We start from the raw sequence: 19430 nt of genomic DNA, 5'->3' as shown, positions 1-19430 counted from the left end.
AAGAGTAGAGGGGATGAATGAACAAACGAACAATAAACGACCCCCTTTTCTTCAAGAGAATCTGGTATATATTTCTCTGCATTCTGCTCCTACCAAAACACAAGAAAATAAAGAGAGATACAAACAACTACACCCACCAGATAAACAGCTTAAAATCTTTTTAAAGCTCCAATCTTGCATTACTTAACAACACAGTAAAACCTCATAAAGTAATATAATACTTTAATATCCCAACTGATGAATGTATTATAGTTAATATCCCAGGTTATATTGTTTGAAATTTATATTAATTCAAGACAGGTGACACCACTTTGCCTCAATCAAGCATGAAATGATAAGCATTGTATACCCAGGAATGTTCCTAAAACCCAACAAAGGGTGAGCAGCGTATAATTCTCTCTCGGTGGAAGCATTTGCGTGGGCTCCGTTTGTAGATGCTGAGATGTGCGAGGTATTAGAGAACGGAAACAAGGCTGAACTTGGCTCTGGCACTGAACACCTCTTCGGGGACTCACCCCGAGTGGATGATCTTTAGGGCCCCTCCCAGCTCCCAGCCCTGATGATTCTAAGCATTTTCAGCATCTTCCTTCATGAATGGAGCATTTCTTTCTCGCCACAGCTGTATCTTTCCCAACACGCAGGGAAGAACATGCGTCTTTATTTAGCAGATAGCGAGTCCGCAGTCTTTCCCTTTGTGTAAAGATATCAGTAGTTTAGTACCAACTATAGCCAAGTTAGTTCATTCTTTAAGTAGTTGGTAGTTCAGTGGGAGAGACGAGCATGGAAGCACACAATAGAACAGAGCGGGACGGCGTCTGGGATTGAGATAAGTGGAGGACTATGGAAGAACACGGGAGGCCTTTCCAGGGTGGGGACGTGATTTCTGAAGGGCCCGGAGGAGAAGCAGGAGCAGGAGAATGTGTACGTGGAGCAGTGTGAGACCACACGCGTTTGGTGGGAGCTACCGAAATTTCAGTACCGCTCAAGCAAATTGTCTGAATGGAGAAATGGTGGGAATTAAAGGAAAGGAGTTCAAAAAAGAAAAGGTCTTAGGACAGAACTGAAGGACTATCTGAAAGGTGATAAGGAGCCACTGATGATTTTAGGTAAGGTGGTGACATGAGGAGGTCTGGTTTCAGAACCATGGCTCTGGCGACAAGGTGGACTGCAGGAAGGTCAGAGTGCAAGTAGGAGGGCATCCTGGTCCATCTTTCCTCGGCAAGCTTTTAAATTATTATTAATCATGACTAATTCCCCCAAGCCCTATGCTGCTTAGCTCTATAAAAGAGATTCTTATGGGAGGCCTTGGAGCTCAGATTTCCATACCTTCATGCCAACTAATCCAGGCCTCACCTCCCAGCACACCTGCCCCAGTTGGGTTGTAAATCACCACTACAGGAAGCCACAGGCCGAGGCTGAATCATTCAGGGGCTTTGCGATGAAAAAAGTCAGTGACATAACTAATTATATCAAGCATTCACAACCACGATGCCTTTACAAGACACATGATACTTACTGTGATATTTAATCCCCTACTGCATCAAATCACATACGAGGAAGCATGATAGTATTGTAATTAAGAACCCAAGTTTTGGAGTCAAGCAATTCTGGCGTTTAGTCCCACTCTGCCACTGACTAGCTATGTGACAATGGACAAGTTCCTTAACCTCTTTGATGCTCACTACTCTTATTTGTGAAACAGAAATGAATAATAATATTTATCTCATAGGATACTATAAAAGTGAAATGCATTAACGTGCCAAATTCTTAAGTTTCTGGTGTATATGAGTACCCAATAAATGACGAACTAATTATGATGATGGTCGTGGTGGTGATGATGATAAAATCTACCAGTATAGCTTCTCCAGTTAGAGTGAAGGGAGAGAAAGAAGGAGAAACAAACGGATATGCCTAGAAATGAATTTGGTGGTCAAAGTCCATTTCTATTCTGAATATATCTGTAGAAAAGGATAGATTTAAGCTGGCCTCTGTGCCATACATTTTAAATTATTAGTAAAGGTGGAGTTGAATATAACTACAATAGTTTTGCTGTAACTGTAATAGACAACACTAAATTCTACCTAGCACAGACAAAATGGAAGAACGCTGTAGCTGTGTCACAGAAATGTTACTGCTGTAAAAAGAAGGAAAATGTCATAAGATCCCAAATTGTCGGTCTAAAGATAACTTTCTTAAACTCTGAACATGTTTCCAAAGCACTAGATAACCCAAGCTTAATGGAATATCCAGCAAGTGTTCTCAATAATAAGAAAAATCATTCCTAATTGGTTTTTTCCCTAAAATTTTGACTTTGGAGTACTGAACATGGGATATTCACAGAAGGCGAAAGACAGATAAAGAGTAGCTTGAAGGCTCCAAATAATCATTAACATCTCATTAGGAAAGAGAATAAACTGATTTAATATTCCAACACTAATGGTTCTGTCACAATTGCTAAGGATATGTGGATAAGTTTTAGATAAGAAAACACAGCTTACCTACTGTCTTAAATGTCACAGTCCACGCAAATAATCTCCTGAGTTAAGGGCGTTCCACTCACGTTCCGCGACTGAGCCATGTAAACCCTTTGTCCCGAGGAGACAGAACTATTCACATTCCCCTAAACAAAACTTGCAGTTTCAGTCTCCAAACTTTGAACACATTGTTTTTCCCAATCTGAATTCTCTCATATCCACATTTCTGCCTTCGTGTGACCACTTCTGCTCAAACCAACAGATCCAGCTAGGCCTACAGTTCCGGAAATGAATGAGGTACAGTGACTGTCCTCATCAGGCTTATAATTCAGAGGAGACGAAAGCTAAATCACAAACAGAAAATCTCAACATGATGGGGAAAGAACCAAGATGCGTGTATGTTCAAGGGGCGCAGGGGCACACTGCTGTGCCAGCTATGTGGAGACGTCATAAAATAATTTCACTGAGCTGAGCCTTTAAATAAGAAGTTGGCCTCAGAAAGGCTATGGGAGAATTACACGTGCAGGGAGTCTACACGATGGCACAGAGTTAAGAAATAGTCTGAAACTACAAAAGTACAGCAGGTACAGTAGTCCTGGAACAGACAGAGGCCATTCATAAGAGACTTACGTATCAGTTAAGAAATGGAATTTATGCTTGAGGACCTGGGAGCCACCAATGACTTTTAAACAGAAGAATATGTTCAGACATATATTTGCAAGATGGATTTGAGAGACACGCGCTTGGAGAAACGGTGACCAATGAGGAAAAAAAAGCAGTGAAACAGACAAAATATGATGAAAGCTGAATTTGTGATGTCAAGTAGGAAAGGCCCTCCATGGACATGCAGGAGGCTTCAGTGGTCAGAGAGGCCAGCTCACCATTTGCTCCAGAGGCCAGGTGGGAACTTCCTTTCTCCTGAATGCCCATCACAAGCTAGACCCAGCGACGGGCCCCAGTCACCAGGAAAACAGTCCTGATGCCCAGAACTAAGAGACAACGGGTAGCTCAGCAAAAGATAAGAATGCAGACTCCTCTTTTCTCTAGATGTTCTGATACTTCTCCTTACTTCATTCATGACTTAACCTCCTCCCACTTCCCAGTCAACAAGGACCGCCCACTGCATCTTTCTCACTGTGACAGAAGTGAGGGCAAGCTTTGATCAAATATACACTCTTCCTGTCTCTCTGCACTGTGAATATTTATGAGCTTGTGTGTGTGTTAGCTTGAGGTTAACTTTTGAATGTATTTTCTCATTCTGTTTGTTGATGTTGCTATGGTCAGCCAGGGGTACTCATCTCCATGAGCCCTCCAGTTGTCCAGATTTTCCAATAGGTAACAGGGGCAGCCAGTTGGATTAACCCAACTATGACAGGCAGCCACCCACATACAGATTTGAGAAGGCCTTATGGGGCGCTATTTCCAACATTATAGACTGAGTTGTTTATCTTCTATCCAGCCATGTTACCTGAGGAGGGACAGTTCCAGACCCATGACCATCTGTGTAGCAACAGTGATAAAGACTATCTGCAGATATCAGGACGGCAATAGGCCAAGACTTTCATGACAGTAAACACTGTGGATAAACAGAGATAACAGAGGTCTCCATGTGATGTCACGATACCTTGTACTGTCTCGTAGTTTGGTGACTAGAAGTTGGAATTTTGGCTGTTACCCAAGGATATCACCTTCATTGGTCAAGTCTGGAGGTGTCTTGACAAAACAGAAATTTGGCAGGACCTGGTGACTTGTTGTGGGGGGCGGTGGGAAGGGAAATGATGACTCTGAGGTTGCCCACCCATGTGGTTGGGTGAATGAGGCTGCTACCACAGGAGATGTGAAATCACGTAAGCACAATTTTGGCCATGAAGAATGCCAAGTCCAAGCATTTGGAAGTGGAAGTCTTACTGTGCCCTAGGCTGACAGACAGACATGGGAGCCCTAGCCTATTGGAGATGGCGAGGACCCAAGATGGCGGGCTGGTGGAGCCGTGAGAAGAGCAGGGTGGGGGCAGAGCTCCTGACATGGACTTTCCACATTCACTACTCACCCTGGGCTTAAAAGGGGTGTCGGCAGCTGGGAGGCGCTCAATAAAGATGTTGGTTATCGAACTCAATTTCAAGGGGCAGTTAGATGGATCTGAGAAGAAATACTCAGTGGAGTATCATGAGCAAAAATGTAAAATCAGTAGAGAGTAAAGAAATTTCCAGAAAAGGGAGGAAACCTTTCCTGAATCCTCTAGCCCATGGAGATGGGGCCATCTGTTCATGGCCCCAATATCCTTCTCCCTGTCACAGCTCACACAAGAGGTTCTGGTCAATCCAGGATACAGATTCAGTTTTTAAATGGTGGGCTTTTCACCTGAATCTATGGCAATGCCCAGTTCCTCTTCCTGGCTTTCTGCTCCTATAATCTACTGAGTACCTGCTCTTCTCTAAAGACAGGAGAACAAGTGTGTCCTATTACTGCCTCACCAGTGACTGGAATCCCATCCCTCACACCTGGAATCTAACTGTTCTCCGACAACTTTCTGGATGCCAAAAGCTTGCCTGATTTCCAGTTACTGTGTTTTGACCATTCTAAGAACATTGCATTATGTAACGTGGAACCCCCGCATTGCTGAGGGTTTGCTGAAAAATGAGACAAACCACTCTGAACCTCCATGGGTGATGGCAGCAAATAGGGGCAGTCATTCTGGGGTGGTCCAGACCCTCTCCACTCCCACCTGCTTTGTATCCCTGCTAGATTACATGGTTTATTTTCTCTTCCACTCAGCAGCAATGGACTTTGCAATCCTGCTCTATTTCAAAACTAATTCTATTACATTTAAAATGAGTTCTCCAATGAAATGTTATAAAGGCTATGAAAATTCATTTGCAGATTCAATTGCTAGAGAGGTTGTCATAGTCGAATGTATGAATTCATTTAGGACATGGGGTGCTAATTCAGGGAGTCCTAATGATTTCTAAATGGAGGCATCCTGATGTCATTTCTGACATTTACCCTTCTTCCTGTACAAATAAACAGCCTCACATGATGGGTAAGGGCAAAGTAATTATCAACTATCACAAAGTTCTGTAATGTTTGTCTCTTTACAAAAAGCATGCATTATATATATGTGCGTGAGTGTGTGTGTGTAGATATGTGCATACACATATCTACACACACACACACACAGATATACACACACACACAAATATATATATACCCACACACATCTTTTATCCTACTTAAGTTTCTAGGTGTGTCTTTACGTATCTATCCATCATCCATCCATCCATCCACGTATCATTAAAAAAAAAAAAAAAGGATTGGTGTTAAGAGAATATCAGGAATGCTGACTAATTGCTTTCAGGAAGAGAACCAGGCTGTGAGCAAGTGGAACATTCAGCTTCCTGCTGGATATGGCTGGAAAACGACTAAAATAGCTCCATATTTAAAATACCTCTTGCTTTTACCCAGCAGGTAATTCGAATAGTGCTTACAACTCAGCAAGTCCATCATTTACCTTCTTGGCCTTCAGGAAATGGGGCCTGGACAGGTAAGTTTTGCTGGGTTTCACAAAGGTCCGAGCATGCAGTCCTACCAATCACTTGGGTGGTGAGAACAAATGAGGAGCCAGGAGGAGAAGCTGATGGAAGGGAAAAAATCCTGGGTGTCCAGAGGGAGGCCTGGGTTACACAAGAAAGTACACCAAGTGGCCAGCATCTTTCTGCTTCACAACTTGCCTTCTGCCAGGTGCTGCTAAAGGCGCTGCCAGGGTTTTGTTAAGCAACCCTGAACATGAAAATCCTTCCTTAGACGCATAACCAGGAGACCTAAGGAGGATTTCTCTTCCTCCTCTGAGGTGCTGACGGTGAGGGGAAGAAACAGGGTCCACTAATCTTAAGTCAAACGTTTGAGAAGAGCCAAACCATCATGTGGCAATAGCTACCTTGTTGAGTTTGAGGAAATATGTTTAAAGTGAAGAGGAGCATATATATCTTAAAGTGAAGTGAGATCTGTCACACAGATCAATCACCAAGAACACCTTAAAAGCAACAAAACAAAAAACTAAACACGTTGAAGGGAAAATAAAACGACTTCAACGCAAGGTTTTAAAACCATAGATTTGCCTAACTTTCAAGATTTATTGTTCAATACATTCTGGTTCAAGAATATGACAATCCACATAAATTAAATTAAACCATGTGAAACAAAATTTGCCTCATGAGATCATGTACTTAAAAATTAAATGTGACTCCAGAACACATATATTCAAAATCTTCACAAAGAATTCTTTATCCAAAAACCGAAATTATCTAATGGTGGCTATAAATATAAGGTTGTACAATAAAACGTAGCTACTGGTTTTAAAGGGAGCCAAAACAAGAGCCGTCTTTTACTTATAAAGCATTAACGTCTCTTAGAAGATCATTCCGACACAGCAGAGGTGGCAGGCACGCCTGCGGCCCTGGGTCACCTCACCTGGAGGATGGACACCGTCTGGGAGAAATGATGCTGCTCCATAGTAGAAGTGGAATAGAGAGCGGCGAGAGGATGATCAAACTTCTGCAGGTAGCTGTTACTGAAGCCCCGGTGGTCCAGGTCGTGACACAGACATGCGATTAGCAGTCCTTTGCGCTTAAGAAAATAACACAGTGCACATAGTTCAAAACAAAGGAAGAGGATGCAAGGAGACTTACAGCTTACCATTCCTATCACATTAACTTCTGCCATTACTATCGCCAACATCCTCATGAATCCTTGAAATTCCAGTTAATCTCACTTCTTTCTTAACCTCCTTCTTTGTTTTTCTGCTTATGAACTTGGCAGTCAAATTATTCTTGAGCTTTCCTGCTCAACTCTGGGAAAAAGTGCAGGTGGCATCAAATTAAAGCGAATGTTTCAAAGAATTACAGACGAAGCAAGTCTGTACAAGGAGAGGATGGTTTCGGTTCTTCGTTCAAAAATCTATTCAACTGTAGATTCTAACAGTGTACTGTCATCATCAAAAAGCCATGTGAGAAAATGGTAAATTATATAGAAAAGGAGAAACAGCTGAAGGGGATTAGCAGGAGGCAGGCGGGGTCCTAAATAAAGCAGTCAGGGCGGGCCATGGGAAGTCAGAGGTGAGCAGAGATGGGAAGCTGAAGGAGAGAAGCAGGAGGTTCTGAGAGAAGAGCACTGGGGTGGGTGGGGAGGCAGTCAGAGCCCGTCCCTGCAGGTGAGCCTGCCCTGAGAGTCAGAGCATCAGGAAGGTGGCCCAGGGGCTACAGAAGAGGAGGACAGAGAAAAGGATGGAGAACAGAGGCTGAAGACCTTAGAGGCCTTCTACTCTGCATGAACCAGGGAATGATTATAGGATTTTTAGCAGAGCGGTGACATCATCTAACTCGCATTTTTTTACAGATCACCATGCTGGCAACTGTATTAAGAACAGACTCCAGGAGGGTAAGAGAGACCAGTGGGAAGGCTTTGAAGTAACTCAGGCAAAATGTTATAGAAGCCTGGACCAGGATGCTAGCAGTGGAGGTTACGAGACGTGATTAATCTCTGGATGGATTTTGCAGGCAGAATCAACAGGATTTTCTGGCAGCCTGTTTGTGAAAGGAAAGAAGGGCAGGACAATGGAGAGGGGAAAGGAGGAGTCAAGCATCACTCCAAGGTTTTCGGCCTTAGAAACAGGATTGTCACCGACTAAGATGGGGAAAGTTGCAGGTGGAGCCGGTCGGAGGGGATAGGACGGGAGTTTGGTTTTGGGGCGAGGTGAGATGTCTAATTGACAGTCAAGGGAGACTTTGAGCAGACAATTGGCTATTTAAGTCTAACCTTTAGGGGATGGGTCTCTGCTGGAGAAAGGAAATGGTCGGTGTACCTATGGCATTTGGGGCTACAGGACTGGATGAGCTCACCAAGGTTGTCCTGTGAGGTCTGAGGAGGTCAAGGGTCTAACCCTCAAAAGCCCAACTTTAAGAAGTCTGAGTGAAGAGAAAGAGTCTCTCAAAAAAAACCCCCAAAACATTCCAAAACCCAGCAAAACTAAGGAAGAGCAGCCAGTGCGGCGGGAGGTGTCCCAGGAACCAGCTGAAGACAGCTGCTCACAGAGGAAACACTGCTCACCAACCCTCAGAGCTGGCAAGACGAAGGGCACTGGGGACCCAGACCACAGCATTTTCTGGTGTGTGAGGGGCAGGAGCCTGATCAGGGGTGATTTCAGAGAAAAAGGGAGGAGAGGAGCTGGAGCCAGCCAGTACGGCAACTCTTCCAAGGGTTTGCAGCAAAGAAGAGCTGAGAAATCAGGAAGGGGCTGAGCAGAGAGGCAGATGGAGAGTGTATGTCAAGAAGGAAGTAACAAACAACAGCATGCTGCATGCAGATGACATGGTCCAACATGCTAATGGAGGAGACAGGAAGAATTGCTAGGGCAGTGACCTCAAGAGTAGTGGTGGTGGACAAGGTCAAGTGGAAGGGTCACCTCTGGGTAGGAGCCTAGGGAATCCTTCTGGAGAGTCTGTTAAGGCAGAGTCCCCTGAGGGCAGATATTGATGGGGGTTGCGGGAGAGTCTGCAGAAATCCCCACAAGTTTATCTGTGCCTATCTGAGTCCTGTTCCTTCTTTATCATCATTGAGAAGAACTAGTTTCTCCTGCAACCCAAGGGGGTGGGAGGTCTCTCAGAGCACCCACACTCCTAAACTGATGATATCTGCTGTTATCAAGCCTACGCGCTCAGTGGTCTTAAGATAACTGAATTAGCTGTGTTCTGAGCATCATTTATTTGGGGGCTGTTTCCATATTTTATGCTGCTGTGTCAACCATGATGAATCTGGTAAGAAATGTCAAGGTTTTAAAATCTTGCACAACAGACAAAAGCTCTTATGCACATCTTTCCAATGTTTTTAACCAATTTTATTTTTATTGATGTTATGTTCAATAGTTTTATTAAAAATATCCCAGAAACAAGCATGTGAGAATAATTTACAAAGTAAAGAATTACCTTTGTTAAACATTTTCGTTTAACAAGATCAAATAATAATTTCTAGTAGCTCTAATAGAGATATAATATCCTCTTTATACAATATATTTTAAATATTTAATATATGTTATTTTGGGTTTATGTTTAGCCAAAAAGACTTGAGTCTTTGGAAAAATATAATGATATAACTTTGAAAATGAATTGGAACTTAAATGAGAGTCAATATATAACAAAATTTTTCTCACTTATCTTAAAATTTTCCATTTTCGAATATAAATTTCAATGCAATTCGAAAGTGTAATTCCTATAACTCTCAAACTCACGGGCTATCCTATGGCAAGGAGACAATGAAATTGCTTTCTTAAAAGAAACTGAGTGGAGAAAATCCTGAAAGTCTCAAAAATATGGGGTTCAACAGAATGGAAAATTGTTTAGAAGAATTTATGTGAAAAAAGAACAAATTTCATCTGGGTTTTTTTTTTTTTGGTGATAAATAAATTACTTAATAGATTCAGACCCAACTAAAGATTATTAAAAAAAAGAGAGAAATTTTGACTCCTTCTTTAAAATATTATTGTTTTCTAAAATGTACCTTCCAAATTTCCTGCCCAGATTGTGAATTTGGTCTGACAGGATGGAAAAAGGGCAGGACTGGACCTCAGGAGCACTGGGCTCTAATGTGAATGTGACCTTAGGAAGAGCACAATTTCTTTATCACAGAGATGACAGCTCCCTTCTCTCATGGTTAGACGTCTGCCAAAGCAAGACACCAGTTTTACGGAGGAGAGAAGTTGGGCTCAAGTTAGGGCTTCCATAGGCACCGCCAGGACCACGCGGAGAGAGGATGCACTCGGTGGTCAGGATGGCGTAGACCGAGGAGCGGCAACAGTTGGGGCTAAGGCGCTCGGATCACCAAGTCCTGGGCCGGGGGTTTCAGGAAGGAGTTCGACAGTGGTGCATGATGAACGAGGCAGTCCCTAAACCTTCTAACTCTGAGATCTGGAGAGTTTCCAGTATGTAACCAACTCTGGGTATGTAAAGTCAGACAAAGCAGTGAAACATCAGAAAGCCCTTGTTTCCTTCTGCTAGAGGAAATCAAATAAGCATTTATGTCTTAATTGCGTGTAATGCTCTAGGTTCTCAATTCAGTAGGACGTGTCTACACTACCCAGGGCATACGGGCGATGAGAGAAAATCACTTTGTTTACATCCTTTCAGAAAACTTTAGCTTTAATAGGGAAGAGAGACTACAAAAATTAGTGATCCCTTGGAGCATATTTTAGTGAAGTTAGAACTTCTGTATCTACTTTCCTTATACAAAATAACAGGATAAATGATTGGCTGGAGCAAACTTTAAAATGTGCCTCTATTAATTCACTGAACCAAAATTTGACCTGGAACAACACGTCCCATAACCATGTCATAATTGTGCTCCAGACACGGAGGATTAAATTCACTCAGGTTATGTGGAACAGAAGGAAAAAGTGTGTGCACACCCACCTCAAGGTCGGTGAAGAGCCCGTGATTGTTCTGGAGGATGGCATACATGCAGTGGGCCACTGTGACCGCATGCTTCCAGTTGTGATAGGGGACCCGCCGGTAGTTTTTCTTCACAGACATAATAAAACGACACAACTTTTCAAGCTCAAAGCTGTGTACAGAAGAAATTGTTAGGAGAGAGACTGGTAGAGAATCAATACATTCTAGGAGAGACCTCTGGTCTAGATACACACACGTCTGTACCCTTCCACATGTGCAACCACGGGACTTCTACAAAGACGGATTTCCAAGAGCACTGGAGCCTCACCCCTTCCCTTCTATTTCTCTAGCCAGTTCAGAGAGAAGGGAACTCCTTAATAGCTTTGCTTCTGATCCATTAATTGGAGCAGGGACTAGAATTAGCAGGGAGTTGCCATCATTAACTGTCATTACCATCCTCACCATTCAGGCATTCCTGACGTCCCACAGTGCTCAACAGACAATATATCATCATCCTGCTCCAGAATATTTTGAGCTAATATTTTCCAAAAAGCATATTCAGATTCACGAACTGCAAATGTGTATACCACAAGGATTTTCTAGATGAGTGATTATCTTTTCAAAATGAATCTAATTTATCATGGTACACTCAAGTGACTAAGTGGCAAAGGACCATATTCAAATCCTGACACAGTACGTGAAAGAATACGACATATATTTTTATCGTACAATAGTATTGTATTTTATTTTATATTATTATCATGTATTTATATGTATTTAAGGCCCTACCAACACTCTCAATGGATTTAAGGCAGCTTACAACAAAAGCACATTAATATAAAACAGGGCTCTTTGAAATACCAAAGAGATGAGTTCATAAAAACTTCTAAAACTATATAACCTTCATTTTTTTCTCTAGTGAAATTTTTCAAATATCCTTGAAGTAAAGGGTATCTCATTGTAAGAGTTCCAACTGGTCAAATTCTCAATTGATATCTAAGAAATAACTGGGATTAGTTTTCCTGGGTTTTAAAACAGCAATTTACAAAAGTCACTGAGAGAACTAAGTAGAAAAAGAGTGACAATTTAGTTCTAGAGAAACGAGGAGCCTTTATAAGCCATTTAATGAGTCAATAAGTACAAAAGAGAAGAAGAAAATTATTCCTTGCATTCTAAGTCATGTGTGTTTAGGCTGTAAAAGGTCAGACATAAAGTCATGAAAGGCCTCTAGGACAGGCCAGAGTGAGAGGGGAAAGATTTGCAATGAAAGAGGGCCATAATTTAATTACTAATAAAGTTAAAGGCTTGGAATTAGAAGACATGTTTCTTTTACATCTAGTCCATAAATTTGCAAGTTGCTGCAAAATCCATGCATATAATCCAAAGCATACTTTAAAATAGTATGTAATTATGTTGAGTAGTAACCCCTGTGTCTTTCAGGTAAATAACCTAAAGCGGTTTTAACCTATATTTTTATGATCACCTGGTTAAGATACCAGCTTGTTAGCCAAGGGACAGCCATATTGCCAGAGAGCTTGGCAGCCTCTATGGCACGTCTTAAAAGGCTGTGGATTTGTCCAACATATTTAGCATTTTTAAAATTTGAATATTAAAAAAATAATTTATATATGGCATATTTTAAGGTGATTATCAACCAAGAAAGTGGCAAGGCATATAGGAAGGGAGAGGAAGAGGTCACATCACTCAACAGTTTAAAACAAGAAGCTTTTAGATCTTTCATACCAGGATGTCCCACAGGACCGATGGACCATATAGACAAAAATTCCAGGCCACATGTTTTCAAAAGGACCAATGTCAAAATGGAATCTGAAATGAAAAGAAGATTCAGTTTATTCTTAAATATAATTAGGATAAATATGATAACAAGTAAAGAAACTAATTTAACTTTTTGTCTATCGAGAAACTAGGAAAAATCTGAGAGTTCAGCCATTTCTTTTCCTGCCTTGGCAGTCAACATCTCTGCTGTATTTAAAGGTTTCCAGGAGGAAATTCTACACATTCCCTTCAGAACCTGCTCCAATTTTTAAGCCATCGCTTAATTTTCTATTAAACAATCTGTAAAAAAGGATGTTGTGGTTGTTACCAGAGCAATGAAAAAGTACAAAGAAAAATTATGAATAATACACATATATTACACAGCACATAGATAAGGGTGAAAAAACTTGGGAAAAATTTTTTTAGAGTTGAAAATTATTCTATCTCGTACTTAAATCGAGAGAAAAATTTCATAAACATAAACATCCAAAGTTATGGACTATTTTTTATTTGCTAATTTAGTTACTAACATTTAACTCGAATAAACAATGGTAAAGTATTAAAAGAAACCATTTTCGTCTGGTAACACTGGTGGTACCAAATGCATGAGTTTTCCACACCAACCAATTCTCCAATCCTTTGCAGACACCAGCTGATATTCTAGAAAACAATTTCTCACCCCACCTGGAGTTGGCACGGACTCCACAGGCTAAGGGCTCGGTCCCACTTGGGATGCGGATTCTAAGTCTAGGACACCCATGCTTCCGGACCACTGACTATAAAACAGAGGTTCCCACAACTCCTCTGCAGGTTTGATGACATGCTGCAATAGTGCACAGAACTCAGGGAAACGCTATCACCAGTTTATCACAAAAGATACAACCCAGGAACAGCCAAATGGAAGAGATGCATAGGGCAAGGTATGTGGAAAGGGTCATAGAGCTTCCGTGCCCTCTCTAGGTAGCCCCCCTTCTATTACTTTCTTGTGTTCACCAACCTGGAAGCTCTCTGAACCCCTTGTTTAGGGTTTTTATGGGGGTTCCATTACATAGGCATGACATTAAATCATTGGCCATTGGTGATTAACTCGATGCCCAGCCCCTCCGCCCTCCCAGAAGGTCCTTCGTGGAGCTGAAAATGCCAACCTTCTCATCACAGGGTGGGTTCCTCTGGCAATCACCCCCCATCCTCCAAGAGTCATTCATTAGCATGAACTCATGTGTGGTTGAAAGACGTTTATTACGGAGAAGAACAGACTCCCCGTCACCCACGTCACTCAGGAAATAACAAGGGTTTTGGGAGCTCTGTGCCAGAAGCCAGCTAAAAGACCAAATACATATATATTTCTTATTATGTCACAATACATACTATTTATACAGAATTAAAAGGTAAACTGAGGGATATTAAACATTGTAAGAGTTTACTCGAGCAAAAATCAATTCAAAGGGGGAGGTGCCAAACTGGAAGTGGTTAGGAGGGCTCCGCAGACAGGAGCTCAGGGAAGGTGCAGAAGCAGAGAAAGGACATTATTTGATTGTCTGCAGCTAAAGCCCAGCTGGCTGTGTGTGATGGGCTGTGCTTAGCCTTTGATTTCATAACTTTGAGGGATGGACAGGCTTAGAGTTTGGTTTGACTCCCTGGGCCACCAGGACATTCGAGCCACTTCAGTCCAATGGTCTCCTTCTTTAACTAATTCAACAACATTATATTTCCAAATATAAGGCAAGTAGCAGCTCTGGGTCACTTCTGAAGATTTTCTGTGTAGTTAAATGGTGTTGGCTTGCACTTATGATGGGCATACAAATTATCCCAGGTCCTACTACGCATACATATTAGCACAGGATTAGAAAACAAAGTGTGAAAGCTAAATTAATGACTACCACATTCTTAAATTTAATTGGTAAATTTAAATTCATACAGAAATGAAAACTTTTAGATATCTGATATTAAATGCCATTTTGAGTATTAACTATATGGTGTAAAGCGTGCAAAAGCCTAATGAGAAAAGCTAACCTTTAGGTGAACTCATTTCAAAATGGTGTTCAGATTTTTTTTTTTTTGCTGGGGAAGAGTCACTCTGAGCCAATATCTGTTGCCAATCTTCCTCTCTTTCTTTTTTTCCCTCCTCCCCAAAGCCCTGGTACATAGTTGTATATTCTAGCTGTCAAGTCCTTTTAGTTCTTCTGTATGAGCTGCCGCCACAGCATGGCTGCTGACAGACAGGTGGTGTGGTTCCGTGCCCGGGATCCGAACCTGGGCCATTGAAGCAGAGTGTGCCAAACTTTAACCACTAGGCCATCAGGGCTGGCTCCAGATTTTTCTTTTTCTTCCCCGGATAAAGAGATCTCACCTTCCAAGTTCTATCCTAAAATTTGGAATCACCTCCAAAGAGGAAAATGGCAACAGGAAACTACTGTCGTAATTCTAATTCTATATCACAATCTATTTAGAATTAGATCTAAATAGAATGAGAATCCAATATAGAATCACTAACAGTAGATTAGTGATTCTAATTCTGTGACCCACTTCACTCTAAGTTCAACCAAATTAAAAGTCTGTTCCTGAAGACACTGACGAGGCAGGATACTCACAGCTCAATCTCTTTGCAGAGACGCACTGGAAGGTTGAAACGCATGAGGCCCTGCCACTCTTCTGCGGTGCAAATGCTGTGATAGGACAGCTTTTCCATGGTGACCCGGTAAATGCACTCTGAATGACGGATTCTATGATACATCTGGAAAGCAAGTCCAGTAAACACAAAATAAACTACAAGAACGTTTAAAATAGTTACATCACGAAAGTTCAGAATTCGGAGTAAAAGAATCAGAACTATAACTGAAAATACTATTACCATCCATTAACTAACGTCACTATCCATCACCTAATATTACTACCTATCACTATTCATTGCCACATACACTGAAGATACCCACACTGTCACTTTGAAGACACAAAACAGTTGTTAAAAAAATGTTCTCTCTCTTTTAAAAGACTTATTAGATTCTGTAACAAGTGGCTTTTTATCAGACATTATCTCTGGGTAGCAAGATTACTGGGTATTTATCTACCAGTGCCTTGTTCCTGGACTCCTAGCAACCAGAACTGTGAGAAATAAATGTCTATTGTTTATAAGCCACCCAGTTTACGGTATTTTGTTACAGCAATCTGAACGGACGAAGACAGCAACTAAATGAGTCAGGAGTTAAGATATTTTTTCTACGTCTCCTTTAAAAAAAATATTTAGCCTAATTTGGTGATGTCAAAGTCCTCTAGTCCAGGAAGTCTCTAAAATGTTTGTGAAGACCTTTGTCAGCAAAAGAATTCTGGAGATGCACTCTCGACAAATGTAGACTCCGGCAGGAATTCCATGCACAGGCACTGTGCTCATATCTTATTTATATTATAAAACACAGACTAAAATAGAAAGCTAGAAAAGATAAAAATGAAAAGCATCTATTTTTAAAAGGTTTTATTTACTTACTGAACAAGACTCTTTGTTCTTACTAAACAATTATGTATTTTAAAATAAAAGCACTGTAATTAAATGTATGCTATCAATTGTCAAGCTTTTTCTTTAAAAGTTTGTAAGATACTGATGTTAATGTCTGGTTCAGCTTAATTTATTTCAGCATTTAGAATGTCAGTTATACTGTTTGAGAAAGATATGCCAAAACGTATGTTGATCCAAAGGGAAGAAAGGTAGCTGTTCTGAACTTATAGTTTTGTTCCCTAATCACTAATATTTTGGGTTGAAATTCAGATTTTCCCTGATCTCAATCAGTTAATCCTGCAAAGTAATCAGCTGCATTTTTATGTATTAGCAAACAGGTTCAAAACCAATGAAACTCTTCATGAGGAAGATTGGAATTAGCTAAAAGTTGTTTCATAAAATATAATCATAAAAAGCATTCAATTTTGAAGGCAGAAAGAGAGGTAAAGGGAACAAAGGAGAGATGGAACAAACAGAAAAGAAATAAGATGGTGCATGTACATGTAAACACAAAATGGGCCTGGTCTAAAAATGCCAATTAAAAGGCGAAGATTGTCAGATTGTCAGAATAAAAAAGCACCTAACTTACGCTGTTTACAAGAATCCTACTGTAAATATGAAGACACAAACAGAGTAAAAGTGAAAGGATGGAAGAGACACACCATTTAACACCAGTCAAAAGAAAGTTAGCGTGTTTGTATTAACATCAGACAAAGTAGATTTCAGAGCAAAGACTATGACTGGGGATAAAGAAAGTCATTTCAAATGATAAAAGGGTGAGTTCCTCAAGAGAAAATAGTAGTCCTAAATGAATACGGTCAGTGGGTTTTCAATCAGGATGTAGAGGCAAGACAGTGAGAAAGGAGAGTCTAAGCCACAAATGGTGACGGAACAACTGGACACTCATTTGTGAAATAAACCAATAAACGAATTCTGACCCTTCCCTTGCACCATACACAAAAATTTACTCAAAATGGATCATAGACCTAGACGTAAAACCTAAAACTATAAAACTTCTTGAAGGTTTTCTCAAACACAGGATAAAATCTTTGTGAGCTTAGGTTAGGCAAATATTTCTTTGGTAAAAGGCTGACAGCATCATCATAAAAGGAAGAACTGATGAACTGGACTTCTTCAGAGTGAAAAACTACTCTTAGAAAGAAACTGCTTAAAAGAACTTTAAGCAAGACAGCCAAACACTGGGAGCAAATGTTTACAAGTAACCCACCCGATAAATGACTTGAATCGAGAATATATAAAGAACTACCAAAAAGCAAGAATAAGAAAATAATCACAAACAAAAGATGGACAAACAAGTTGAGAAGACACTTCATGGAAAAAGGCATAGAGATGGCAAATGTGGAGGAAAGGGGACATGTACAATGATGCTGGGATGTTCGAGGGTACAACCATTTCTGAAAACACTTTGGCAGTTTCCTGAACAGTAAATACTCTCCTATATTATGACCCAACCGCTCCACATCGAGATATCGACTCAAGAGAAATGAAAACATGTCTGTACACAGACTCGTGCACCTATGTTCACCATAGCTTTACTAGTAAAAGCCAAAAACTAGAAATAGCTCGAATGTCCACGAACAGGTGACAAAATAAACAGTCTACAGTCTGTCCATACAATGGAATACTACTCAGTAATAAAAAAGAATGAACTATTTATACATGTGACACCACAGATGAATCTCAAAATAATTATGCTGCGTGAAAGAAGAGAGACGAAAAGGAATACAGATTTTATGATTCCATTTGTGTAAAATAATTCTAGAAAATGCAAAGTAATTTACAGCGACAGAAAACAGATCAGTGGTTACCTCAACGTGGCGGGATAAAGATGCAGAGGGGTAAGAGGGAGGATTATAAAGGATGGACAGAAACTTGTGGGGGTGTGGATACATCCATTATCTTGACTGTAGTGATGTTTTCACGGGGGAGGGGTATAAACACTTGTCTAACTGTGCACTCCACAAACATCTGCAGTTCACTGGATATTGATAAACCTCAGCAAAGCTAGTTAAAAATTTCGGCTCCCAGTCTTTAAAGGCATGTGATAATTTGTATGAATGACACATACATATGACAGCAAAAAAGTCACAGGACAATGAAAATACTTGCAAACATCTGTTTTCAAAGTGCTCTCTTCACAGCATGAGTTTATTTGGAAAAGCCTTTATTTTCTTATTCAGTGTTAACATCACTCGCAATCTGAAAGTTCAGATTAAACGTTGTTTATTTCTTTGCATATATCTGCTTAGGAACAAAATATTGACTGCCTTTGTCACCAGAAACGCTCAGCCAATTTGGCATATTTATCATTCTGTGAAAGACGCATGTGTAAATAATCTACAAATTCAGCCATTCTTCCAAGTACTTTGCCACAAGCAGCAAATCCTTGGGTAGCAAAATGGAAGTGAATGTACACTTCGACGCCGTCTTCGTAATTGTGAATTGTTTTGGGAAAGTTGCTAGTAAAAGTAACTACATTAAACAGCAAAATAATATTGCCATTATAATCATTAATACTATTGACCACTTATCATGTGGCAGGAAGCATACTAAGTTCTTTGACGACACTTTTTCACGTTATTCTCACAAAAATCCTGTAAAGTAGTTATTCCTTTTACCATCATTTCACAGGCTTATGACCTCAAATTATAATGAACTTTATTTCTATTTATAAGCTTATATTTATAAATGTATAATGTTTGCAAATATAAAAATTTCTTAATTTAAAATTTTATTTTTATTATTTTGTAATTAGTGTAGGTAACCCATGCATATTAACTTTACTGTGAAAAATAATTAGTTTTGGCAAATTTTATAGATATTTTAGTTAAAAAAATAAATGACTTTCAATGTGAATAGTAGAAAATAATATAATGTAGAATTATTAGTAAATGATTTCACCTTATTCATCCTACTGCAATTATTAATGAAGGTAGAAAACTGTGCTGTCTTTTTAAGTTGACTTTGCATAAACTAATTGTCTATGATAACTGAGTAATTAATCTGGGACTCATTGTCCAGGAAGACACTCCTATGGGAGGCACTGCTATTTATTTTGATGGCACACCAATCTTAGGCACTAGGAATAGACAAGGCACAGAAGACAGAAGAAAGATGACCTGGAAACAGGAGTGTAACACAGCCTTTTCTACCACGTGGTGAGGGAAACCAACCATTCATAATTTCATAAAACGGCATCCCTACTTCTTGGCATACAAGAACATTTAGTTGGTG

The 19430-nt window shown here is 40.3% G+C and overlaps 1 protein-coding gene across 1 annotated transcript in view; it reads right to left on the bottom strand.

Moving 5' to 3' along the window:
- Positions 1-19430, bottom strand: part of PDE10A (phosphodiesterase 10A) — a 247668-nt gene that overhangs the window by 26463 nt on the left and 201775 nt on the right. The window contains exons 14-17 of the mRNA XM_046670653.1: positions 15277-15419; positions 12653-12736; positions 10931-11081; positions 6942-7097 (exon numbers count right to left, since the gene is read on the bottom strand). Of these exons, the coding sequence (XP_046526609.1) occupies positions 6942-7097; positions 10931-11081; positions 12653-12736; positions 15277-15419 (534 nt within the window). The remainder of the gene's footprint in view (positions 1-6941; positions 7098-10930; positions 11082-12652; positions 12737-15276; positions 15420-19430) is intronic.

Source organism: Equus quagga, chromosome 8 (assembly GCF_021613505.1).
Source record: "Equus quagga isolate Etosha38 chromosome 8, UCLA_HA_Equagga_1.0, whole genome shotgun sequence".
Taxonomy (NCBI): domain Eukaryota; kingdom Metazoa; phylum Chordata; class Mammalia; order Perissodactyla; family Equidae; genus Equus; species Equus quagga.
The sequence above is the reverse complement of the archived record's forward strand: the minus strand, read 5'-3'. Positions and strand labels throughout refer to the sequence as shown.